Source organism: Ranitomeya imitator, chromosome 9, assembly GCF_032444005.1.
Source record: "Ranitomeya imitator isolate aRanImi1 chromosome 9, aRanImi1.pri, whole genome shotgun sequence".
In the NCBI taxonomy this organism is placed as follows: domain Eukaryota; kingdom Metazoa; phylum Chordata; class Amphibia; order Anura; family Dendrobatidae; genus Ranitomeya; species Ranitomeya imitator.
In genome coordinates this window covers 685,091-711,951 of record NC_091290.1, presented here as the reverse complement: position 1 = coordinate 711,951, position 26,861 = coordinate 685,091, and the positions used below count along the sequence as shown (strand labels likewise).

Sequence of the window (26,861 nt, the reverse complement as noted above, 5' to 3'; positions counted from 1 at the left end):
AACAAGGAATCTAATATATAACCAGTAACATTTTTCAAGAAAGGCATCCAGTCCCCTCTTAAATTTAAGTAATGAATCACTCATTACAACATCATACGGCAGAGAGTTCCATAGTCTCACTGCTCTTACAGTAAAGAACCCGCGTCTGTTATTATGCTTAAACCTTTTTTCCTCCAGACGTAGAGGATGCCCCCTTGTCCCGGTCTCAGGTCTATGATTAAAAAGATCATCAGAAAGGTCTTTGTACTGTCCCCTCATATATTTATACATTAACTTAAGATCACCCCTTAGTCTTCGTTTTTCCAAACTAAATAGCCCCAAGTGTAATAACCTATCTTTGTATTGCAGAGATTGAGCCAGAGTAGTGGAAATTGAGGCGGTTTGGCTCACCGACTCCACAGCCCTGACACCAAGAAAAGGTTTACATTTGCAGAAGTGTCTGTACTGGTTTTCCACAAGCCACTTCTATTATTTCCGCCGGAGTCTAAGAAATGCTGCGTGGCGAGTTTGTAAAATAATTCCTGTAACTGCTACAACACACAGGACCTCAGCTCCTCCGATTGGAAATCCCTCCGTGCGTCACATTCCCTGTGTTGTACATGAACTCTCCAACCAGAGCTCCACAGACAGTACCCCGTCCCCAAACCAACCCGAGAGTGAAACACAAGACCCGAGCTCAGATGTGAAAGTCAAACTTTATTGTGTCAGAACGAAGGGCTCTACGCGACCAGGGCGGACGCTGTGGCCGACTCACTGCAAGAGAAAAAAGCTCGCTCAGTAACGATGGCAACAGAGAAAGACCCCCACCCCCCAGTCACTGGGGGACACTCACTATTTCCAGGTGGGTGGCAGGACACGTCGAGTCTTGTAGTAACGTGCCAATCGGTGGATCCGGCTCTCGATGAGAATCAGACGGAACTTGGCATCTTTATCCTGGAGGAAGACAGAAGCTGAAGTCATGACCGCAGCGACCACCAACAAGCAGCCACCCCCTCACCGGCAACCAGGAGACACCAATGCCCCCCGTCCCAGGAGCCGGCAACGACAGGCAATCCCCCAACGTGCAGCCAGTAAGGGGAGCACGGACAGCAGCACCGCTCACCTTCCTATTCCTCTCCAGGTGTTTTCGCACAGCGACAGCCTTCTTGATCAGGTGGTACAGGTCCTCCGGGAGGTCGGGGGCGAGGCCTTTAGATTTCAGGATTCTCAAAATTTTGTTGCCAGTAACAAAACGAACCTGAGCGACTCCATGAGAATCTCGGAGGATGACGCCTGTAGAAAACAGAGACGTCACATGTCAGGAATACCCAGATGAAAGTCCCCCCCACACACACAGCCCACCCACCGGGACAACACCCCCCCCCCACACACACACACAGCCCCCCCACCCACTGGGACAACACCCCCCACACACACAGAACCCCCCACCCACCGGGACAACCCCCACCCATACACAACACCTCCGGGTCATTCCATATCAAGTGATCCAAATAAGAATATTTTTTTTTACCTGACGTCTTTAGATTTTTTTTATTTTTTGTTTATGAAGTACAACTTTAATTTCAAATTAAAAGTTTAGAATTTTCTCTTCATCAGTTAATTTTTTACAGATTTTTAAAGTTTTGAAAGTGCAGATTTTGGCCTGGTATGGCTTTACATTTTTTATCATATCTCGGGCTAGAATTAAGATAAAGAGTTGGGAGAGGCATCATTGTTCTCAGAACGGTACCAGCTTTCATTTGATATGTCACAAGACTATGTTTCTTGATATTTTGTTTTGGAGAAATCAAATTCAAAATTTTGATGCGCAATAGAAGGACGTAGATCATTTATTATGATGGAATATAGGCTGAACTGGATGGACAAATGTCTTTTTTCGGCATTACTATGTTAATTGTGAAAAAAAACTTATGTTTTAAAATTGTGAAAACGTGCATGTGTGTTACTCGTGTCCTTGTTTATATTTGTACAGGGATTCAACTTGGGATCTATCAAATTTGTATTTTTTTTTTAAGCCTTGCATCATCTGATTTTATGTTTGTGCGAGTTTCTTTCCTTTTTCTTTTCAAATATACAACTTATTGAATTCAACATTTATATGCAATAAAGAAACACAAAAAACAAATACCGAAGAGCCAGAATAAATCCATCTTAACCATCATAACAACTTCTTCAGCATTTTCAACCTGAATGCCTTGAACAAGGCAAAAGATAAAAGGTGATCACATCCCCAAGAGATTTATAAATACAGTCTGATCCTAATTATATGTTAAAAACGAGATTAAAAGAACCAATATTTCTACCACCTATTTATACATGGAACAGTTTTTTTCTATTATATCACTGATTAATGTCATTTCTGAAGTGTTTAAGAAGAATAGTCCAGGAGTTAAATCCTCGTTCTATAAAATATGAACTAATCAAACAATTAATAGTAGGTTATTACACGGCCTGTTCTCATCAATGTGTCCCTTCTAGTGGGTGAGATGTCATCTTGTCCATATTACTAGTAATGGCCATTTCCTTCGGTGTCCGAGTATGTGCGGCCGGTCATGGTGCTCGGCTCCACCTGAGTTATATCTGATTTTTGTAACTTTTACAATGTCTGGTTTTCTTGGATACACAGAGGATGGCGCCGGGCCAGAAAGTGCAGAAAAGTCCTTTCTACGTCTTCATGTTCACAATCTTTGGAGAGTCCAGTAGCCGCCAGCGCCGATCATATTCACAGGTCACATCACCCGTTGTGTCATCCATTGCCGATCATATTCACAGGTCACATCACCAGTTGTGTCATCCATTGCCGATCATATTCACAGGTCACATCACCAGTTGTGTCATCCATTGCTGATCATATTCACAGGTCACATCACCAGTTGTGTCATCTATGGCCGATCATATTCACAGGTCACATCACCAGTTGTGTCATCCATTGCCGATCATATTCACAGGTCACATCACCAGTTGTGTCATCCATTGCCGATCATATTCACAGGTCACATCGCCAGTTGTGTCATCCATTGCCGATCATATTCACAGGTCACATCACCAGTTGTGTCATCCAATGCCGATCATATTCACAGGTCACATCGCCAGTTGTGTCATCCAATGCCGATCATATTCACAGGTCACATCACCAGTTGTGTCATCCAATGCCGATCATATTCACAGGTCACATCGCCAGTTGTGTCATCCATTGCCGATCATATTCACAGGTCACATCACCAGTTGTGTCATCCATTGCCGATCATATTCACAGGTCACATCGCCAGTTGTGTCATCCATTGCCGATCATATTCACAGGTCACATCACCAGTTGTGTCATCCATTGCTGATCATATTCACAGGTCACATCGCCAGTTGTGTCATCCATTGCCGATCATATTCACAGGTCACATCACCAGTTGTGTCATCCATTGCCGATCATATTCACAGGTCACATCACCAGTTGTGTCATCCATTGTCGATCATATTCACAGGTCACATCACCAGTTGTGTCATCCATTGCCGATCATATTCACAGGTCACATCACCAGTTGTGTCATCCATTGCCGATCTTGTGCAGCCTTCTACCACGTCACTCTTTGCTGAATGGAACAATCTTTGTGTCATGCTGCTGCTGCTGCCTCTCCCCACTGCAGCTCGCCGGGTGCGCGCGCGCGTCGCATTCAGCTCTGCGCGTGCACACATCTGATTCCTCTGTTGGCGCTCTTTCCTGTCCTCTCCGTCATCCTGGAGGACTGTAACCCGGAAGTAGCTCCCATGCTGCTATGTAAACTGCTTCCTGCTGCTTCTCTGTGCCTGATGTTCATTTGTGTTTACAAGTGCTTCTAGTCGCCTGTGGTCTCTATGCGTTCCTAGCTCTCTGATTTTGGGTCTCCTCCGCCCTCTGCAGTGCCTGCCTGTTTCCTGTGTTCCTGCCTTGTTCCTTCAGTTCCTTTTCCTCTGCGGTACCTGCTCGGCTCCTATATCCTTTCCTTGCTCCCGTCAGCCTCGGTGTCTCCATATTGTCCTGCCAGCCTCCGTAGCGTTCCCATCTTCTCCCTTGTCTCAGTAGTTCCTTTCTGTTCCCTCTTTCCCTTTGTGCCTGCTGTGTACCCATCTGATCTCAGTCGACCCTCCAGCTTCCGTGGCGATAGTCCCTCACGGGCCTGCCCCTAACTCTCCCTGTATAGGGGGCGGTCCACCTGGTCAGCTCGTCCGAGAGGGGTTCGTCATCACGGTCCAGTGGGTCCACTCTCCGTTTTTCACTGTTTGAATCTACATGCTCTAATAGGACTGCACTCGGGTGGACATCCGAGTGCAGCCAGATTCTTACAGCGTCACACTTTGTTTATATTTCTGTGTCACTACATGGGATGACAGTCCGGTATTGCTGAGTCCTCTTTCTGCTTCCTGTAATTGAAGTTTTCACAAACTCTCCTCCTCCTCTTTGTATTCCTGGTTTGTACAATATATGAACTGGAAGTTAAGATTATTTTTCTCCCCCAATTTGAGGAGTTTCCTGGGTGATGAGATTTGGTGTGAATGTGGCCTCTGGAGGCCGAGCTGCCGGCCGGTCATCTGCTCTGCAGTCACCGTCTGCCCCTGGTCATTCTCAGCCCTAACAAAGCTTCTCCTCTGTCCTCTCCTGCTTCTAAGCTGTAACATAATAAAATAATACAGTAATATCTAACAATCATGGGTGATAAGATTTGGTGTGAATACGGCCTGTGGAGGCCGAGCTGCCGGCCGGTCATCTGCTCCGCAGTCACCGTCTACCCCTGGTCATTCTCAACCCTAACAAAGCTTCTCCTCTGTCCTCTCCTGCTTCTAAGCTGTAACATAATAATATAATACAGTAATATCTAACAATCATGGATGATAAGATTTGGTGTGAATGTGGCCTGTGGAGGCCGAGCTGCCGGCCGGTCATCTGCTCTGCAGTCACCGTCTGCCCCTGGTCATTCTCAGCCCTAACAAAGCTTCTCCTCTCCTGCTTTTAAGCTGTAACATAATATAATACAGTAATATCTAACAATCATGGATTATTTGGTAAATCTAGACCCCACACTGTTAGACCACAGGCGGAACAGATCTGAATGTGAGATTTTCTAATTGACACAAAGTTTTATTTTTTAAAATATGATCCCATCCATCACGATCCCAGCTTGTGTTTTGGTACAGATGTGGCTCGGAGCACAGCAGGCACTTGTGCAATGTTTGAAATTAAACACTTTCTTTGGAAATGCGTTTTAAAGTTTTGCGTTTACATTCGCACAGGTAAAATATTATCACAGATACTCTTGTGACATATCTGGTGAAAGCCTGGACAGTTATGGGTAGAATGGGGTTTAATTTATATTTTCTAGCCTGAATTATGGGGAGAAACGTAGACGCAGGCAACACCGAAATTCGCACTTTTTCCGAACTTTGAAAATCAATACAAAAAATTCTAGATTTTTTTTCTTCACATTTTGCATTCTCTGACACAGTTACCAAATAAAATCTCAAAAATAAAAATATAGAGGAAAAAATCATTGATTCACTTGACATGGAATGACCCCTCCACCCTCCGGGACAGCCCTCACGGGTCACCCTCCGGGACAGCCCTCACGGGTCACCCTCCGGGACAGCCCTCACGGGTCACCCTCCGGGACAGCCCTCACGGGTCACCCTCCGGGACAGCCCTCACGGGTCACCCTCCGGGACAGCCCTCACGGGTCACCCTCCGGGACAGCCCTCACGGGTCACCCTCCGGGACAGCCCTCACGGGTCACCCTCCGGGACAGCCCTCACGGGTCACCCTCCGGGACAGCCCTCACGGGTCACCCTCCGGGACAGCCCTCACGGGTCACCCTCCGGGACAGCCCTCACGGGTCACCCTCCGGGACAGCCCTCACGGGTCACCCTCCGGGACAGCCCTCACGGGTCACCCTCCGGGACAGCCCTCACGGGTCACCCTCCGGGACAGCCCTCACGGGTCACCCTCCGGGACAGCCCTCACGGGTCACCCTCCGGGACAGCCCTCACGGGTCACCCTCCGGGACAGCCCTCACGGGTCACCCTCCGGGACAGCCCTCACGGGTCACCCTCCGGGACAGCCCTCACGGGTCACCCTCCGGGACAGCCCTCACGGGTCACCCTCCGGGACAGCCCTCACGGGTCACCCTCCGGGACAGCCCTCACGGGTCACCCTCCGGGACAGCCCTCACGGGTCACCCTCCGGGACAGCCCTCACGGGTCACCCTCCGGGACAGCCCTCACGGGTCACCCTCCGGGACAGCCCTCACGGGTCACCCTCCGGGACAGCCCTCACGGGTCACCCTCCGGGACAGCCCTCACGGGTCACCCTCCGGGACAGCCCTCACGGGTCACCCTCCGGGACAGCCCTCACGGGTCACCCTCCGGGACAGCCCTCACGGGTCACCCTCCGGGACAGCCCTCACGGGTCACCCTCCGGGACAGCCCTCACGGGTCACCCTCCGGGACAGCCCTCACGGGTCACCCTCCGGGACAGCCCTCACGGGTCACCCTCCGGGACAGCCCTCACGGGTCACCCTCCGGGACAGCCCTCACGGGTCACCCTCCGGGACAGCCCTCACGGGTCACCCTCCGGGACAGCCCTCACGGGTCACCCTCCGGGACAGCCCTCACGGGTCACCCTCCGGGACAGCCCTCACGGGTCACCCTCCGGGACAGCCCTCACGGGTCACCCTCCGGGACAGCCCTCACGGGTCACCCTCCGGGACAGCCCTCACGGGTCACCCTCCGGGACAGCCCTCACGGGTCACCCTCCGGGACAGCCCTCACGGGTCACCCTCCGGGACAGCCCTCACGGGTCACCCTCCGGGACAGCCCTCACGGGTCACCCTCCGGGACAGCCCTCACGGGTCACCCTCCGGGACAGCCCTCACGGGTCACCCTCCGGGACAGCCCTCACGGGTCACCCTCCGGGACAGCCCTCACGGGTCACCCTCCGGGACAGCCCTCACGGGTCACCCTCCGGGACAGCCCTCACGGGTCACCCTCCGGGACAGCCCTCACGGGTCACCCTCCGGGACAGCCCTCACGGGTCACCCTCCGGGACAGCCCTCACGGGTCACCCTCCGGGACAGCCCTCACGGGTCACCCTCCGGGACAGCCCTCACGGGTCACCCTCCGGGACAGCCCTCACGGGTCACCCTCCGGGACAGCCCTCACGGGTCACCCTCCGGGACAGCCCTCACGGGTCACCCTCCGGGACAGCCCTCACGGGTCACCCTCCGGGACAGCCCTCACGGGTCACCCTCCGGGACAGCCCTCACGGGTCACCCTCCGGGACAGCCCTCACGGGTCACCCTCCGGGACAGCCCTCACGGGTCACCCTCCGGGACAGCCCTCACGGGTCACCCTCCGGGACAGCCCTCACGGGTCACCCTCCGGGACAGCCCTCACGGGTCACCCTCCGGGACAGCCCTCACGGGTCACCCTCCGGGACAGCCCTCACGGGTCACCCTCCGGGACAGCCCTCACGGGTCACCCTCCGGGACAGCCCTCACGGGTCACCCTCCGGGACAGCCCTCACGGGTCACCCTCCGGGACAGCCCTCACGGGTCACCCTCCGGGACAGCCCTCACGGGTCACCCTCCGGGACAGCCCTCACGGGTCACCCTCCGGGACAGCCCTCACGGGTCACCCTCCGGGACAGCCCTCACGGGTCACCCTCCGGGACAGCCCTCACGGGTCACCCTCCGGGACAGCCCTCACGGGTCACCCTCCGGGACAGCCCTCACGGGTCACCCTCCGGGACAGCCCTCACGGGTCACCCTCCGGGACAGCCCTCACGGGTCACCCTCCGGGACAGCCCTCACGGGTCACCCTCCGGGACAGCCCTCACGGGTCACCCTCCGGGACAGCCCTCACGGGTCACCCTCCGGGACAGCCCTCACGGGTCACCCTCCGGGACAGCCCTCACGGGTCACCCTCCGGGACAGCCCTCACGGGTCACCCTCCGGGACAGCCCTCACGGGTCACCCTCCGGGACAGCCCTCACGGGTCACCCTCCGGGACAGCCCTCACGGGTCACCCTCCGGGACAGCCCTCACGGGTCACCCTCCGGGACGGCACTCTCACGGGTCACCCTCCGGGACGGCACTCTCACAGGTCAGCCGCCAGGCACTCTCACAGGTCAGCCGCCAGGCACTCTCACAGGTCAGCCGCCAGGCACTCTCACAGGTCAGCCGCCAGGCACTCTCACAGGTCAGCCGCCAGGCACTCTCACAGGTCAGCCGCCAGGCACTCTCACAGGTCAGCCGCCAGGCACTCTCACAGGTCAGCCGCCAGGCACTCTCACAGGTCAGCCGCCAGGCACTCTCACAGGTCAGCCGCCAGGCACTCTCACAGGTCAGCCGCCAGGCACTCTCACAGGTCAGCCGCCAGGCACTCTCACAGGTCAGCCGCCAGGCACTCTCACAGGTCAGCCGCCAGGCACTCTCACAGGTCAGCCGCCAGGCACTCTCACAGGTCAGCCGCCAGGCACTCTCACAGGTCAGCCGCCAGGCACTCTCACAGGTCAGCCGCCAGGCACTCTCACAGGTCAGCCGCCAGGCACTCTCACAGGTCAGCCGCCAGGCACTCTCACAGGTCAGCCGCCAGGCACTCTCACAGGTCAGCCGCCAGGCACTCTCACAGGTCAGCCGCCAGGCACTCTCACAGGTCAGCCGCCAGGCACTCTCACAGGTCAGCCGCCAGGCACTCTCACAGGTCAGCCGCCAGGCACTCTCACAGGTCAGCCGCCAGGCACTCACCAATCTGGGACGGGGTGAGCCCCTTCTTGGCGAGCTTGTAGATCTGCTCCTTCACATCATCAGACGTCAGCTTCAGCCACTAGGAAATAATACATAAGATATTGGGAGTAGTAGTTGGACTACTCAGAACAAGTTACAGTTCATGATGGGGCAGATGGCACTGGGAAACCCACCAACCCTAGGATGGCAGATACAGGAGCGGGGGAGGGGACGCTACTTACTGTGGGGACACTGCGCCTGTAGGGGAGAGCAGACTGGGACAAACCCTTTCTGTAAGAAGAGAAAGTGAGATGTCAGCGTATAAGCAATCACCGTATACAGCGGTCCATGTGACGTCACCAGCAACCACCACCCCCCAGCGATAACCACTCCCAGCATCCAAAATGCCAGCCTCACCCCAAGCATCCAGGACGCCCCCCTCCACGAAGCAACCTCCCCCCTCAGCATACAGGACAGCAACAACCACCCCCAGCATCCAGGACGTCCCCCAGCAACCACCCCACCCAGCATCCAGAACCCCCCCCAGCATCCAGGACGCCCCCCTCCACGAAGCAACCTCCCCCCTCAGCATACAGGACAGCAACAACCACCCCCAGCATCCAGGACGTCCCCCAGCAACCACCACCACCCAGCATCCGGAACACCCCCCTGCAACAACCACCCCCAGCAACCCCCCCCCCCCAGCATCCAGGACGCCCCCCAGCAACCCCCCCCCCCCCACAGCATCCAGGACAGCAACAACCACCCCCAGCATCCAGGACGTCCCCCAGCAACCACCCCACCCAGCATCCAGGACAGCAACAACCACCCCCAGCATCCAGGACGTCCCCCAGCAACCACCCCACCCAGCATCCAGAACCCCCCCCAGCATCCAGAACACCCCCCTGCAACAACCACCCCCAGCAACCCCCCCCCCCCAGCATCCAGGACGCCCCCCAGCAACCCCCCCCCCCAGCATCCAGGACGCCCCCCAGCAACCCCCCCCCCCCAGCATCCAGGACGCCCCCCAGCAACCCCCCCCCCCACAGCATCCAGGACAGCAACAACCACCCCCAGCATCCAGGACGTCCCCCAGCAACCACTCCACCCAGCATCCAGAACCCCAACAACCACCCCCAGCATCCAGAACCCCCCCCCAGCATCCAGGACGTCCCCCAGCAACCACCCCACCCAGCATCCAGAACCCCCCCCAGCATCCAGAACACCCCCCTGCAACAACCACCCCCAGCAACCCCCCCCCCCCCCCAGCATCCAGGACGCCCCCCAGCAAACCCCCCCCCAGCATCCAGGACGCCCCCCAGCAACCCCCCCCCCACAGCATCCAGGACAGCAACAACCACCCCCAGCATCCAGGACGTCCCCCAGCAACCACCACCACCCAGGGCATCCAGGACGCCCCCCAGCGACCACCACCACCCCCAGGACGCCCCCCAGCGACCACCACCACCCCCAGCATACAGGACGCCCCCAAGCGACCACCACCACCCCCAGGACGCCCCCCAGCGACCACAACCACCCCCAGCATCCAGGACGTCCCCCAGCAACCACCCCACCCAGCATCCAGAACCCCCCCCAGCATCCAGAACACCCCCCAGCGACCACCACCACCCCCAGCATCCAGGACGCCCCCCAGCGACCACCACCAGCTTTAGCTCCTGGCTCACACTCTCCGGTAATAGAAATGTCCATATAAACAAGTAGCGGCACCAGCGCGGAGAACACGGGGAGCGCGGGCTGTTACCAGTGTCGGGAAACGGACAGGACGCCCTGGTGACGATCCGGTAACAGCCCGCGCTCCCCTCGGCGGACCGCTCCCTCGGACTCCGCCGCCCCCGCCGCCCGGCTCCGATCCCGGCTCCCCCGCCGCCCGGCCTCGGCTCTCACCCTGGAGCATGCATGCGACCCATGATGGCGGCTGTGAAGAAAAGAGAGAGCGGAACTGAGGAGCGCGCAGGTCACAGGCTGCAGCGGAAGTGCGTCATAGCGAGGGCGGGGCCAGCACTGCGTACAACATCTTCCATTACCCATAAGCCACTGCGCTGTGTCTTCGATTACTGGGGAGGGTCTCGGCAGAGGTCACGTGCTTGCCATAGCTCTGATTGCGCATGCTCGGCTTACTGCACGTGGCTTCTCCGCTGCCGGATTTTTAGCGTTTTATTTGCGGATTTTCGCTATAAAAACGCTATAAATCCGGTAAAAAAACGCTAACATTATGCATCCTATCTTTTAGAATGCATTCCGCATTTTTTGTGCATATGTTAGCGTTTTTTTTCCGCAAAAAAAACGTATTCCGCAAAAAGAACGGACATGCTCATTCTTTTTGCGGATTTTTTGCGGATTCCATGGCAAAAAGGACATTCAGAAAAAAAAAAAAACGCTAAAAATCCGCGAGAAATCCGCGCGGAAAAAAAACGTAGATTTCTGGCAGAATTCTCAGGATTTTGTCAGGAAAAAAACCTGACGTGTGCAAATAGCCTTAACGTCCCATTCATCCTGGGGCTCACCGTGTACCGAGGCCGGGCTGGGGGCAGTCAGAACAGCACCGAGCGTGACCCCCCCAGCACCGAGCGTGACCCCCCCAGCACCGAGCGTGACCCCCCCCAGCACCGAGCGTGACCCCCCCCAGCACCGAGCGTGACCCCCCCAGCACCGAGCGTGACCCCCCCAGCACCGAGCGTGACCCCCCCAGCACCGAGCACGACCCCCCCCAGCACCGAGCACGACCCCCCCCAGCACCGAGCACGACCCCCCCAGCACCGAGCGTGACCCCCCCAGCACCGAGCGTGACCCCCCCCAGCACCGAGCGTGACCCCCCCCAGCACCGAGCGTGACCCCCCAGCACCGAGCGTGACCCCCCAGCACCGAGTACGACCCCCCCCTGCCAGCACCGAGCGTGACCCCCCAGCATCAAGCACAACCCCTCCCTGCCAGGGCCGAGCGTGACCCCCCAGCACCGAGCACGACCCCCCCTGCCAGCACCGTGCGTGACCCCCCCCAGCACCGAGCGCGGCCCCCCCAGCACCGTGCATGACCCCCCAGCATCAAGCACAACCCCTCCCCCCCAGCACCGAGCGCGGCCCCCCCAGCACCGAGCGTGGCCCCCCCAGCACCAAGCACAACCCCTCCCTGCCAGCACCGAGCGCAACCCTCCCTGCCAGCGCCGAGCGTGACCCCCCAGCACCGAGCGTGACCCCCCAGCACCGTGCGTGACCCCCCCAGCACCGAGCGCGGCCCCCCCAGTACCGTGCATGACCCCCCAGCATCAAGCACAACCCCTCCCTGCCAGCACCGTGCGTGACCCCCCCAGCACCGTGCGTGACCCCCTCCAGCACCGAGCGCGGCCCCCCCAGCATCAAGCACAACCCCTCCCCCCCAGCACCGTGCGTGACCCCTCCCTGCCACCACGGAACGGGTCATTCCATGCCAAGTGAACCAATGATTTTTCCTCTCTATTTTTAATTCTTTAGAGATTTTGTTATTTGGTAACTGTGTGTCAGAGAAAGCAAAATGTGAAGAAGAAAAAATTCTAGATATTTTTTTTTTTTTTATTGCTTTTCAAAATTCGGAAAAAGTGTGAATTTCGGTGTTGCCTGCGTCTACATTTCTCCCCATAACTCAGGCTAGAAAAGAGATAGAGAAACAAAATAAACACCAGTCTACCCATAACTGTCCAGGCTTTCACCACATATGTCACAAGAGTATCTCTGATAATATTTTACCTATGCGAACGCAAGCGCAAAACTTTAGAACGCATTTCCAAAAAAAAAACGTTTAATTTAAAAATTTCAAAAACTGCACAAGTGCCTGCTCTGCTCCTAGCCACATCTGTACCAAAACACAAGATGGGATCGTGATGGGATCATATTTTAAAAAATAAAAATATTACAGTGTCAGTTCAAAAATCTCACATTCAGATCTGTTCCGCCTGTGGTCTAACAGTGTGGGGTCTAGATTTACCAAATAATCCATGATTGTTAGATATTACTGTATTATATTATTATGTTACCACTTAAAAGCAGGAGAGGACAGAGGAGAAGCTTTGTTAGGGCTGAGAATGACCAGGGGTAGACGGTGACTGCAGAGCAGAGGACCGGCCGGCAGCTCGGCCTCCACAGGCCGTATTCACACCAAATCTTATCATCCATGATTGTTAGATATTACTGTATTATTTTATTATGTTATAGCTTAGAAGCAGGAGAGGACAGAGGAGAAGCTTTGTTAGGGCTGAGAATCAGCAGGGGCAGACAGTGACTGCAGAGCAGATGACCGGCCGACAGCTCGGCCTCCAGAGGCCACATTCACACCAAATCTTATCATCCATGATTGTTAGATATTACTGTATTATATTATTATGTTACAGCTTAGAAGCAGGAGAGGGCAGAGGAGAAGCTTTGTTAGGGCTGAGAATGACCAGGGGTAGACGGTGACTGCAGAGCAGATGACCGGCCGGCAGCTCGGCCTCCAGAGGCCACATTCACACCAAATCTTATCATCCATGATTGTTAGATATTACTGTATTATATTATTATGTTACAGCTTAGAAGCAGGAGAGGACAGAGGAGAAGCTTTGTTAGGGTTGAGAATGACCAGGGGTAGACGGTGACTGCGGAGCAGATGACCGGCCGGCAGCTCGGCCTCCACAGGCCGTATTCACACCAAATCTTATCACCCATGATTGTTAGATATTACTGTATTATTTTATTATAGAAGCAGGAGAGGACAGAGGAGAAGCTTTGTTAGGGCTGAGAATGACCAGGGGTAGACGGTGACTGCAGAGCAGAGGACCGGCCGGCAGCTCCAGCCTCCATAGACCGTATTCACACCAAATCTTATCACCCATGATTGTTAGATATTACTGTTTTATTATTATGTTACAGCTTAGAAGCAGGAGAGGACAGAGGAGAAGCTTTGTTAGGGTTGAGAATGACCAGGGGTAGACGGTGACTGCGGAGCAGATGACCGGCCGGCAGCTCGGCCTCCACAGGCCGTATTCACACCAAATCTTATCACCCATGATTGTTAGATATTACTGTATTATTTTATTATAGAAGCAGGAGAGGACAGAGGAGAAGCTTTGTTAGGGCTGAGAATGACCAGGGGTAGACGGTGACTGCAGAGCAGATGACCGGCCGGCAGCTCGGCCTCCAGAGGCCACATTCACACCAAATCTTATCATCCATGATTGTTAGATATTACTGTATTATATTATTATGTTACAGCTTAGAAGCAGGAGAGGACAGAGGAGAAGCTTTGTTAGGGTTGAGAATGACCAGGGGTAGACGGTGACTGCGGAGCAGATGACCGGCCGGCAGCTCGGCCTCCACAGGCCGTATTCACACCAAATCTTATCACCCATGATTGTTAGATATTACTGTATTATTTTATTATAGAAGCAGGAGAGGACAGAGGAGAAGCTTTGTTAGGGCTGAGAATGACCAGGGGCAGACGGTGACTGTAGAGCAGATGACCGGCCGGCAGCTCGGCCTCCAGAGGCCACATTCACACCAAATCTCATCACCCAGGAAACTCCTCAAATTGGGGGAGAAAAATAATCTTAACTTCCAGTTCATATATTGTACAAACCAGGAATACAAAGAGGAGGAGGAGAGTTTGTGAAAACTTCAATTACAGGAAGCAGAAAGAGGACTCAGCAATACCGGACTGTCATCCCATGTAGTGACACAGAAATATAAACAAAGATTGTTCCATTCAGCAAAGAGTGACGTGGTAGAAGGCGGCACAAGATCGGCAATGGATGACACAACTGGTGATGTGACCTGTGAATATGATCGGCCATAGATGACACAACTGGTGATGTGACCTGTGAATATGATCGACAATGGATGACACAACTGGTGATGTGACCTGTGAATATGATCGGCAATGGATGACACAACTGGTGATGTGACCTGTGAATATGATCGGCAATGGATGACACAACTGGCGATGTGACCTGTGAATATGATCGGCAATGGATGACACAACTGGTGATGTGACCTGTGAATAAGATCGGCAATGGATGACACAACTGGTGATGTGACCTGTGAATATGATCGGCAATGGATGACACAACTGGTGATGTGACCTGTGAATATGATCGGCAATGGATGACACAACTGGTGATGTGACCTGTGAATATGATCGGCCATAGATGACACAACTGGCGATTTGACCTGTGAATATGATCGGCAATGGATGACACAACTGGCGATGTGACCTGTGAATATGATCGGCAATGGATGACACAACTGGCGATGTGACCTGTGAATATGATCGGCAATGGATGACACAACTGGCTATGTGACCTGTGAATATGATCGGCAATGGATGACACAACTGGTGATGTGACCTGTGAATATGATCGGCAATGGATGACACAACTGGTGATGTGACCTGTGAATATGATCGGCAATGGATGACACAACTGGTGATGTGACCTGTGAATATGATCGGCAATGGATGACACAACTGGTGATGTGACCTGTGAATATGATCGGCAATGGATGACACAACTGGTGATGTGACCTGTGAATATGATCGGCAATGGATGACACAACTGGTGATGTGACCTGTGAATATGATCGGCAATGGATGACACAACTGGTGATGTGACCTGTGAATATGATCGGCAATGGATGACACAACTGGCGATGTGACCTGTGAATATGATCGGCAATGGATGACACAACTGGCGATGTGACCTGTGAATATGATCGGCAATGGATGACACAACTGGCGATGTGACCTGTGAATATGATCGGCAATGGATGACACAACTGGCTATGTGACCTGTGAATATGATCGGCAATGGATGACACAACTGGTGATGTGACCTGTGAATATGATCGGCAATGGATGACACAACTGGTGATGTGACCTGTGAATATGATCGGCAATGGATGACACAACTGGTGATGTGACCTGTGAATATGATCGGCAATGGATGACACAACTGGTGATGTGACCTGTGAATATGATCGGCAATGGATGACACAACTGGTGATGTGACCTGTGAATATGATCGGCAATGGATGACACAACTGGTGATGTGACCTGTGAATATGATCGGCAATGGATGACACAACTGGTGATGTGACCTGTGAATATGATCGGCAATGGATGACACAACTGGTGATGTGACCTGTGAATATGATCGGCGCTGGATGACACAACTGGTGATGTGACCTGTGAATATGATCGGCAATGGATGACACAACTGGTGATGTGACCTGTGAATATGATCGGCCATGGATGACACAACTGGCGATTTGACCTGTGAATATGATCGGCAATGGATGACACAACTGGTGATGTGACCTGTGAATAAGATCGGCAATGGATGACACAACTGGTGATGTGACCTGTGAATATGATCGGCGATGGATGACACAACTGGTGATGTGACCTGTGAATATGATCGGCGATGGATGACACAACTGGTGATGTGACCTGTGAATATGATCGGCAATGGATGACACAACTGGTGATGTGACCTGTGAATATGATCGGCAATGGATGACACAACTGGTGATGTGACCTGTGAATATGATCGGCGATGGATGACACAACTGGCGATGTGACCTGTGAATATGATCGGCAATGGATGACACAACTGGTGATGTGACCTGTGAATATGATCGGCAATGGATGACACAACTGGTGATGTGACCTGTGAATAAGATCGGCAATGGATGACACAACTGGTGATGTGACCTGTGAATATGATCGGCGATGGATGACACAACTGGTGATGTGACCTGTGAATATGATCGGCAATGGATGACACAACTGGTGATGTGACCTGTGAATATGATCGGCAATGGATGACACAACTGGTGATGTGACCTGTGAATATGATCGGCAATGGATGACACAACGGGTGATGTGACCTGTGAATATGATCGGCGCTGGATGACACAACTGGCGATGTGACCTGTGAATATGATCGGCGCTGGCGGCTACTGGACTCTCCAAAGATTGTGAACATGAAGACGTAGAAAGGACTTTTCTGCACTTTCTGGCCCGGCGCCATCCTCTGTGTATCCAAGAAAACCAGACATTGTAAAAGTTACAAAAATCAGATATAACTCAGGTGGAGCCGAGCACCATGACCGGCCGCACATACTCGGACACCGAAGGAAATGGCCATTACTAGTAATATGGACAAGATGACATCTCACCCACTAGAAGGGACACATTGATGAGAACAGGCCGTGTAATAACCTACTATTAATTGTTTGATTAGTTCATATTTTATAGAACGAGGATTTAACTCCTGGACTATTCTTCTTAAACACTTCAGAAATGACATTAATCAGTGATATAATAGAAAAAAACTGTTCCATGTATAAATAGGTGGTAGAAATATTGGTTCTTTTAATCTCGTTTTTAACATATAATTAGGATCAGACTGTATTTATAAATCTCTTGGGGATGTGATCACCTTTTATCTTTTGCCTTGTTCAAGGCATTCAGGTTGAAAATGCTGAGGAAGTTATGATGGTTAAGATGGATTTATTCTGGCTCTTCGGTATTTGTTTTTTGTGTTTCTTTATTGCATATAAATGTTGAATTCAATAAGTTGTATATTTGAAAAGAAAAAGGAAAGAAACTCGCACAAACATAAAATCAGATGATGCAAGGCTTAAAAAAAAAATACAAATTTGATAGATCCCAAGTTGAATCCCTGTACAAATATAAACAAGGACACGAGTAACACACATGCATGTTTTCACAATTTTAAAACATAAGTTTTTTTTCACAATTAACATAGTAACGCCGAAAAAAGACATTTGTCCATCCAGTTCAGCCTATATTCCATCATAATAAATGATCTACGTCCTTCTATTGCGCATCAAAATTTTGAATTTGATTTCTCCAAAAAAAATATCAAGAAACATAGTCTTGTGACATATCAAATGAAAGCTGGTACCGTTCTGAGAACAATGATGCCTCTCCCAACTCTTTATCTTAATTCTAGCCCGAGATATGATAAAAAATGTAAAGCCATACCAGGCCAAAATCTGCATTTTCAAAACTTTAAAAATCTGTAAAAAATTAACTGATGAAGAAAAAAATTCTAAACATTTAATTTGTAATTAACTAAAATTGTACTTCATAAACAAAAAATAAAAAAAAATCTAAAGACGTCAGGTAAAAAAAATATTCATATTTGGATCACTTGATATGGAATGACCCGAACGTGACCCTCCAGCACCGTGCGTGACCCCTCCGCCATCACCGAACGCGACCCCCCCAGCACAACCCCTCCCTGTCAGCACCGTGCGTGACCCCTCCGCCATCACCAAACGCGACCCCCCCAGCACAACCCCTCCCTGTCACCACCGTGCGTGACCCCCCAGCACCGAGCGCGACCCCCCAGCACCAAGCACAACCCCTCCGTCATCACCGTGCTTGACCCCCCAGCACCGAGCCTGACCCTCCCAGCACCAAGAACAACCCCTCCCTGTCAGCACCGTGTGTGACCCCCCAGCACCGAGCCTGACCCCCCCAGCACCGAGCGTGACCCGCCAGCACCAAGCACAACCCCTCCCTGCCAGCACCGAGCGTGGCCCCCCAGCACCAAGCACAACCACTCCCTGCCAGCACCAAGCGCAACCCCCCAGCACCGAGCGCGACGCCCCCAGCACCAAGCACAACCCCTCCCTGCCAGCAACTAGCGTGACCCGCCAGCACCAAGCACAACCCCTCCCTGCCAGCACCGAGCGTGGCCCCCCAGCACCAAGCACAACCACTCCCTGCCAGCACCAAGCGCAACCCCCCAGCACCGAGCGCGACGCCCCCAGCACCAAGCACAACCCCTCCCTGCCAGCACCTAGCGTGACCCCCCAGCACCAAGCACAACCCCTCCCTGTCAGCACCATGCGTGACCCCCAGCACCGAGCGTGACCCCCCTGCACCAAGCACAACCCCTCCCTGTCAGCACCGAGCGCAACCCCCCAGCACCAAGCACAACCCCTCCCTGCCAGCACCGAGCGCCACCCCCCAGCACCATGTGTGACCCCCCAGCACCGAGCGCGACCCCCCCAGCACCAAGCACCCCTCCCTGCCAGCACCGAGCGTGACCCCCCAGCACCATGCGTGACCCCCCCAGCACCAAGCACAACCCCTCCCTGCCAGCACCGTGTGCGACCCCCCCAGCACCAAGCACAGCCCCTCCCTGCCAGCACCGTGCGTGACCCCCCCAGAACCAAGCACAGCCACCCCCTGCCAGCACCGAGCGCGACCCCGCAGCACCAAGCACAGCCCCTCCCTGCCAACACCGAGCGCAACCTCCCCAGCACCAAGCACAACCTCCCCAGCACCAAGCACAGCCCCTCCCTTCCAGCGCCGTGCGTGACCTCCCCAGCACCAAGCACAACCCCTCCCTGCCAGCACCAAGCACAACCCCTCCCTGCCAGCACCAAGCACAACCCCTCCCTGCCAGCACCGAGCGCGACCTCCCCAGCACCAAGCACAGCCCCTCCCTGCCAGCACCGTGCGCGACCTCCCCAGCACCAAGCACAACCCCTCCTGTTATTATCCGGTGACCTTGGAGCAGCATGAAAACTTTCACTGGAGTAGGTGGTAACTATACTGACCGCAAACCCTGATCCTATCACCGCAACTAGAAGTAGCCGTGGGGTGTACCTAACAAATCCTAGACACCTCGACACAGCCGGAGGACTAAATACCCCTATAGATGGAAATAGGAACACTATCTTGCCTCAGAGCAGAACCCCAAAGGATAGGCAGCCCCCCACAAATATTGACTGTGAGTAGTAGAGGAAAAGACACACACAGGCAGGAAAAAGGATTTAGCAAATGAGGCACACACTTGCTAAATAAGAAAGGATAGGACAGGATACTAAGCGGTCAGTATTAAAAATCCTTCCAAAAAAATCCACAGCAGAAAATACAAAAACTCCACAATCTAACTAAAGATGTGGAGCGTATATCTGCATCTCCAGAGAATCCAACAAGACTGAGAAAACACGGACACAGTCTAAGCCGGACAAGAGAAAAACAAACGAATAGCACAAAATATAAGCACACTGCATGTGTGCCACAGAAAAAGAAACAGACACTTATCTTTGCTGAATTGACAGCTGAGCAGGAGAAGCCAGAAAGAGATCCAACACTTCAGAAGAAACATTGACAACTGGCAAGGACTAATGAATCCTGCACACCTAAATATCCCAGTCAGAACTGCAATCAGCAGAAACACCTGGCCAGGACTGTGACTCAGAGACAACTGCATTCCCACCTACAACCACTGGAGGGAACCCAAGAGCAGAATTCACAACAGTACTACCCCCTTGAGGAGGTCACCGAACCCTCACCAGGGCCTCCAGGCCGATCAGGATGAGCCTGCTGAAAGGCACGGACCAAATCAGCAGAATGGACATCAGAGGCAAAAACCCAAGAATTATCCTCCTGGCCATAACCCTTCCATTTGACAAGGTACTGAAGCCTCCGCCTCGAAAAACGAGAATCCAAAATCTTCTCAACCACATATTCCAACTCACCAACAACCAACACAGGGGCCGGAGGATCAACAGAGGGAACAACGGGCATCACATATTTCCGCAATAAAGATCTATGGAAGACATTATGGATAGCAAAAGAGGCCGGAAGCGCCAATCGAAAAGACACCGGATTAATAATCTCAGAAATCTTATAAGGACCAATAAACCGAGGCTTAAACTTAGGGGAAGAAACCTTCATAGGAACATGACGGGAAGACAACCAGACCAGATCCCCAACCCGAAGCCGGGAACCAACACACCGACGACGGTTAGCAAAACGTTGAGCCTCCTCCTGAGACAACACCAAATTGCCCACCACATGAGCCCAAATCTGCTGCAACCTGTCAACCACAGAATCCACATCAGGACAGTCAGAAGGCTCAACCTGCCCTGAAGAAAAACGAGGATGAAAAAAAAAAAAGATACGAACTCGGCTTCAGGAAAATGGCCGCCGCGATCTCCATCTGCGCACGCGCGGCATCCCGCGGCCATTTTCCTGAAGCCCCGGGCAGCAGAGGACTCCATATGCGCATGCGCGGCCTCAGGAAGATGGCCGCCCCCACAGATCACCAGGGAAATAGCGCCGATCGCGCGTTTTTTCTTCTCCTGCCCAGTGGATTCAGAAGATGGGCATGCGCAAACCACTACGCCACCAACGGAAATATATGCAAGATCTGGGGGAAGAAACAGGTATGTCGCCACGCCCATCTGACCTGACCAGCCTGATTGACAGGCGAATACGGCAACTTTGGTAAGTTATTTCGGCAGCATAGGTGGGGAATCAGGGTACACAAAATACACTATAGTAATGCACAGCTCAGGCCCTATTTAACAGTATTTTTATCTCATTCTGAAAAAACGGGGTGACAGGTTCCCTTTAAATTAATAAAAAGAATTAAAAAAAAAGAATTAGGGATAGGGTTGCAATTAGGGTTAGGGTTAGAATTAGGCTATGTGCACACGGTGCAGATTGGCCGCTGCAGATTCGTGGCTTTTCCATCACGTTTAGGGTATGTGCACAAACTGCGGATTTTGCTGCGGATCTGCAGCATTTCCGCAGCTGCGGAACCGCAGCGGTTTCCCATGAGTTTACAGCACCATGTTACCCTATGGGAAACGAAATCTGCAGTGCACATGCTGCGGAAAAAAACGTGTGGAAACGCAGCGGTTTACATTCCGCAGCATGTCAATTCTTTGTGCGGATTCCACTGCGGTTTTACACCTGCTCCAATAGAAAATTGCAGGTGTAAAGCCGCAGAGGAATCCGCAGTAGAAGCCGCGATAAATCCACAGGAAAAAACGCAGCGGTTTTGCACTGCGGTTTTTCTAAATCTGCTGCGGAAAAATCCGCAGTCCTCCAGAATACGTGTGCACATACCCTCACAGTACCATGTAACCCTATAGAAAACCAAATCCGCTGTGCCCATGGTGCGGAAAATACAGTGCGGAAATGCTGCGCTGTATTTTCCACAGCATGTCAATTCTTTGTGTGGAATCCGCAGCATTTTACACCTGTTCCTCAATAGGAAGCAGCAGGTGAAATCCGCACAAAAAACACTGGAAATCCACGGTAAATCTGCAAGTAAAATGCAGTGCGTTTTACCTGTGGACTTTTCAAAAATGGTGCGGAAAAATTTGCACACGAATCCGCAGTGTGGGCACATAGCCTTAGGATTAGGGCTGGAACTAGAGTTAGGGTTGGAATTAGGGTTCAGATTAGGGTTAGGCTTGTGGTTAGGCTTATGGTTAGGATTAGGGTTGGTTGTGTGTTGGGGTTAGGGTTGTGGTTAGGGTTATGGTTAGAGTTGGGATTAGGGTTAGGGGTGTGTTGTTAGGGGTTAGTGTTGGAGTTAGAATTGAGGGGTTTCCACTGTTTAGGCACATCAGGGGTCTCCAATCACGACATGGCGCCACCATTGATGCCAGCCACAGCCAATCTTGCATTCAAAAAGTCAAATAGTGCTCCCTCCCTTCCGAGCCCCAACGTGTGCCCAAACAGTGGTTTACCCAAACATATGGGGCATAAGCGTACTCAGGAAAAATTGTACAATTTTGGGGTCTAATTTCTCCTGTTACCCTTGGAAAAATAAAAAAATGGGGGCTAAAAATTATTTTTGTGGGAAAAAAATGATTTTTTATTTTCACGGCTCTGCGTCATAAACGTCTGTGAAGCACTTGGGGGTTCAAAGTGCTCAACACACATCTAGATAAATTCCTTGGGGGGTCTAGTTTCCAAAATGGGGTCACTTGTGGGGGGTTTCTACTGTTTAGGTACATCAGGGGCTCTGCAAACGCAACGTGACAGCCGCAGACCATTCCATCAAAGTCTGCATTTCAAAACGTCACTACTTCCTTTCCGAGCCCCGACGTGTGCCCAAACAGTGGTTTACCCCCACATATGGGGTATCAGCGTACTCAGGACAAACTGGACAACAACTATTGGGGTCCAATTTCTCCTGTTACCCTTGTGAAAATAAAAAATTGCAGGCTAAAAAAAAATTTTTGAGGAAAGAAAAATTATTTTGTATTTTCATGGCTCTGCGTTATAAACTTCTGTGAAGCACTTGGGGGTTTAAAGTGGTCACCGCACATCTAGGTGAGTTCCTTGGGGGTCTAGTTTCCAAAATGTTGTCACTTGTGGGGGAGTTCAAATGTTTAGGCACACAGGGGCTCTCCAAACGTGACATGGAGCCAATTTTTAATTTAAAAAGTCAAATGGCGCTCCTTCCCTTCCGAGACTTGCCGTGTGCCCAAACAGTGGTTTACCCCCACATGTAAGGTATCGGTGTACTCAAGAGAAATTATCCAATAAATTTTACGATCCATTTTATCCTGTAGCCCATGAGAAAATGAAAAAATTGAGGCAAATTTTTTTTTGTGTGAAAAAAAGTACTTTTTTATTTTAACGGATGAATTTGTGAAGCACCTGGGGGTTTAAAGTGCTCACTATGCATCTAGATAAGCACCTTGGGGGGTCTAGTTTCCAAAATGGGGTCACTTGTGGGGAAGCTCCAATGTTTAGGCACACAGGGGCTCTCCAAACGCAACATGGTGACCGCTAATGATTGGAGCTAATTTTTCATTCAAAAAGTCAAATGGCGCTCCTTCCCTTCCGAGCCCTGCCGTGTGCCCAAACAGTGGTTTACCCCCACATGTCAGGTATTGATGCACTCAGGAGAAATTGCCCAACAAATTTTAGGATCCATTTTATCCTGTTACCCATGTGAAAATAAAAATTTTGAGGCTAAAAATTTGTGTGTGAAAAAAAAGTACTTTTTTATTTTTACAGATCAATTTGTGAAGCACCTGGGGGTTGAAAGTTCTCACTATGCATCTAGATAAGTTCCTTGGAGTGTCTAGTTTCCAATATGGGGTTCACTTGTGGGGGAGCTCCAATGTTTAGGCACACGGGGGCTCTCCAAACGCGACATGGTGTCCACTAATGATTGGAGCTAACTTTTAATTCAAAAAGTCAAATGCCGCTCCTTCCCTTCCGAGCCCTGTCGTGCGCCCAAGCAGTGATTCCCCCCACATATGGGGTATCGACGTACTCAGGACAAATTGTACAACAACTTTCGGGGTCCAGTTTCTCCTTTTACCCTTGGGAAAAAAAAAATTGTTGCTAAAAGTTAAATGTTCATTTTTTCCTTCCATGCTGTGAAACACCTGAAGGGTTAATAAACTTCTTGAATGTGGTTTTGAGTACCTTGAGGGGTGCAGTTTTTAGAATGGTGTCACTTTTGGGTATTTTCAGCCATATAGACCCCTCAAACTGACTTCAAATGTGAGGTGGTCCCTAAAAAAATGGTTTTCTAAATTTTGCTGTAAAAATGAGAAATCGCTGGTCAAATTTTAACCCTTATAACTTCCTAGCAAAAAAAAATTTGTTTCCAAAATTATGGTGATGTAAAGTAGACATGTGGGAAATGTTATTTATTAACTATTTTGTGTCACATAACTCTCTAGTTTAACAGAATAAAAATAAAAAAAATTGAAAATTGCGAAATTTTCAAAATTGTTGACAAATTTCCATTTTTTTTCACAAATAAACACAAAAATTATCGACCTAAATTTACCAATAGCATGAAGCCCAATATGTCACGAAAAAACATTCTCAGAACCGCTAGGATCCGTTGAATCGTTCTTGAGTGTTATTACCTCATAAAGGGACACTGGTCAGAATTGCAAAAAATGGCCAGGTCATTAAAGGGACACTGTCACCTGAATTTGGAGGGAACAATCTTCAGCCATGGAGGCGGAGTTTTGGGGTGTTTGATTCACCCTTTCCTTACCCGCTGGCTGCAATATTAGATTGAAGTTCATTCTCTGTCCTCCATAGTACACGCCTGCGCAAGGCAAGATTGCTTTGCACAGGCGTGTACTACGGAGGACACAGCATGAACTTCAATCCAATATTGCAGCCAGCGGGTAAGGAAAGTGTGAATCAAACACCCAAAAACCCCGCCTCCATGGCTGAAGATTGTTCCCTCCAAATTCAGGTGACAGTGTCCCTTTAAGGTCAGAATAGGCTGGGTCATGAAGGGGTTAAGAAATACAAAGCGTCTCGAGAGTCTTTTTAAGATATTCATTTTGGTTAAGGGCTTCTTCAATCACTAATTTTCTAATACTTTCTCTTTCCAGAGAAACACCAAGTTTGTGGGACATTTCTCCATTAAGAGCTGTAAAAGCTGGTCCTGCAAATAATGATAATGGTACACAGTCCTTCACAACAAGCTGATGAGCTGCCAATTCTTAGCACTGCCTGAGTATGCACTGATTTTGGCACCACAGCATTTGTTTTCATCGGGGTCACTTATACACTGACACACAAAATGTTTATTACCTTGAGTCACTGTGAAATGCTCATACAGCTGACTTCATAAGATACTTCTTAGACATTTTGCAATTATGTAAATTCGCTCTCAAACTAATTTTGTCCTGTAAAAAAAATAAGGAATATTGTAATTCTTGCAAGAATAGGGAATCATGCACTATATAACTTAGGACAGAAATAAAACAATCTTTGCATAAATCAATAGGACAGATGATAAGTATAAAGTTTGAAAAATGTGTTGTTAGATAGCTTTACTCTGAACTTTCAATGTCAGGTTCGTCTCAGAGAACGGCTCACTAAATGCTTCACATCATATTTCTTAACCGTCTATGAAGAGGGGAGGAGGGAGGGAGCATGTGTGTGCTGAATAATAGTCCAGAACACACACACGAATATATATGTCCTCATCAATCCTTTTACTGTATTTCCTAATTTAAGATGTTAGAAAACAGTTTTTCCCCTTATATTCTAAGGTATAGGTATTCCCTGGCCTCTCCCCTCTGTCAATCTCTTCACTGGCTCCCCATTACCCAGAGACTCCAGTACAAAACCCTAACCATGACATGCAAAGCCGTCCACAACCTGTCCCCTCCATACATCTGTGACCTCGTCTCCCGGTACTTACCTGTACGCAACCTCCGATCCTCACAAGATCTCCTTCTCTACTCCCCTCTTATCTCCTCTTCCCACAATCGTGTACAAGATTTCTCTTGCGTATCACCCCATACTCTGGAACCCTCTACCACATCAGACTCTCGCCTACCATCGAAACCTTCAAAAAGAACATAAAGACCCACCTCTTCCGACAAGCCTACAACCTGCAGTAACCACCGGTCGACCAAACCACTGCACGACCAGCTCTATCCTCACCTACTGTATTCTCAACCATCCCGTGTAGATTGTGAACCCTTGCGGGCAGGGTCCTCTCCTCCTGTATCCTCACCCTTCCCTTGTAGATTGTGAGCCCTCGCGGGCAGGGTCCTCTCTCCTCCTGTATCCTCACCCATCCCTTGTAGATTGTGAGCCCTCGCGGGCAGGGTCCTCTCTCCTCCTGTATCCTCACCCATCCCTTGTAGATTGTGAGCCCTCGCGGGCAGGGTCCTCTCTTCTCCTGTATCCTCACCCATCCCTTGTAGATTGTGAGCCCTCGCGGGCAGGATCCTCTCTCCTCTTGTATCCTCACCCATCACTTGTAGACTGTGAGCCCTCGCGGGCAGGGTCCTCTCCTCCTGTATCCTCACCCATCCCTTGTAGATTGTGAGCCCTCGCGGGCAGGGTCCTCTCTCCTGTATTCTCACCCATCCCTTGTAGATTGTGAGCCCTCGCGGGCAGGGTCCTCTCTTCTCCTGTATCCTCACCCATCCCTTGTAGATTGTGAGGCCTCGCGGGCAGGGTCCTCTCTCTCCTCCTGTACCAGCTGTGACTTGTATCGTTCAAGATTATTGTACCTGTTTTTATTTTGTATACCCTCCTCACATGTAAAGCGCCATGGAATAAATGGCGCTATAAAAAATAAGTAATCAGAGCAGCTAATTTCTCCAAACATGAGCTAAGAGGAAAAATAAACTAAAACATCAAGCATACAGAGACAACATATACTGGACTATTGATTTATGCACAGTTTATTGAAAGTTTAGATATGCTTTAAGAAGTACTTGCCTTAATCCTGCTTTCCTGTTCACTCCAGAAGTTCTGAGGTGAATGCAGGCATTCCTTCCCTGTGTTTATTTTTTC

The 26,861-nt window shown here is 51.2% G+C and overlaps 1 protein-coding gene across 1 annotated transcript; it reads right to left on the bottom strand.

The window, feature by feature from the left end:
* Nucleotides 1-676: 676 nt before the first annotated feature.
* RPS13 (ribosomal protein S13) lies at nucleotides 677-10,789 on the bottom strand. The gene is made up of 6 exons (XM_069738771.1): nucleotides 10,650-10,789; nucleotides 8,987-9,035; nucleotides 8,766-8,844; nucleotides 1,103-1,272; nucleotides 833-933; nucleotides 677-753 (listed from the first exon to the last, which is right to left on the bottom strand). Exons 1-6 carry the CDS (start codon nucleotides 10,670-10,672, stop codon nucleotides 720-722), a joined length of 456 nt encoding a protein of 151 aa, XP_069594872.1. The 5' UTR covers nucleotides 10,673-10,789; the 3' UTR covers nucleotides 677-719.
* Between the last annotated feature and the right edge of the window lie 16,072 nt (nucleotides 10,790-26,861).

Excerpts from the sequence above, each read along its gene's own strand:
- RPS13 (XM_069738771.1), bottom strand. The coding sequence starts at position 10,672 with ATGGGTCGCATGCATGCTCCAGG. Across the intron at positions 9,036-10,649 it reads GGTCGCATGCATGCTCCAGG|AAAGGGTTTGTCCCAGTCTG; the intron begins GTGAGAGCCGAG and ends CTCTTCTTACAG. Across the intron at positions 1,273-8,765 it reads GCTCACCCCGTCCCAGATTG|GCGTCATCCTCCGAGATTCT; the intron begins GTGAGTGCCTGG and ends TGTTTTCTACAG.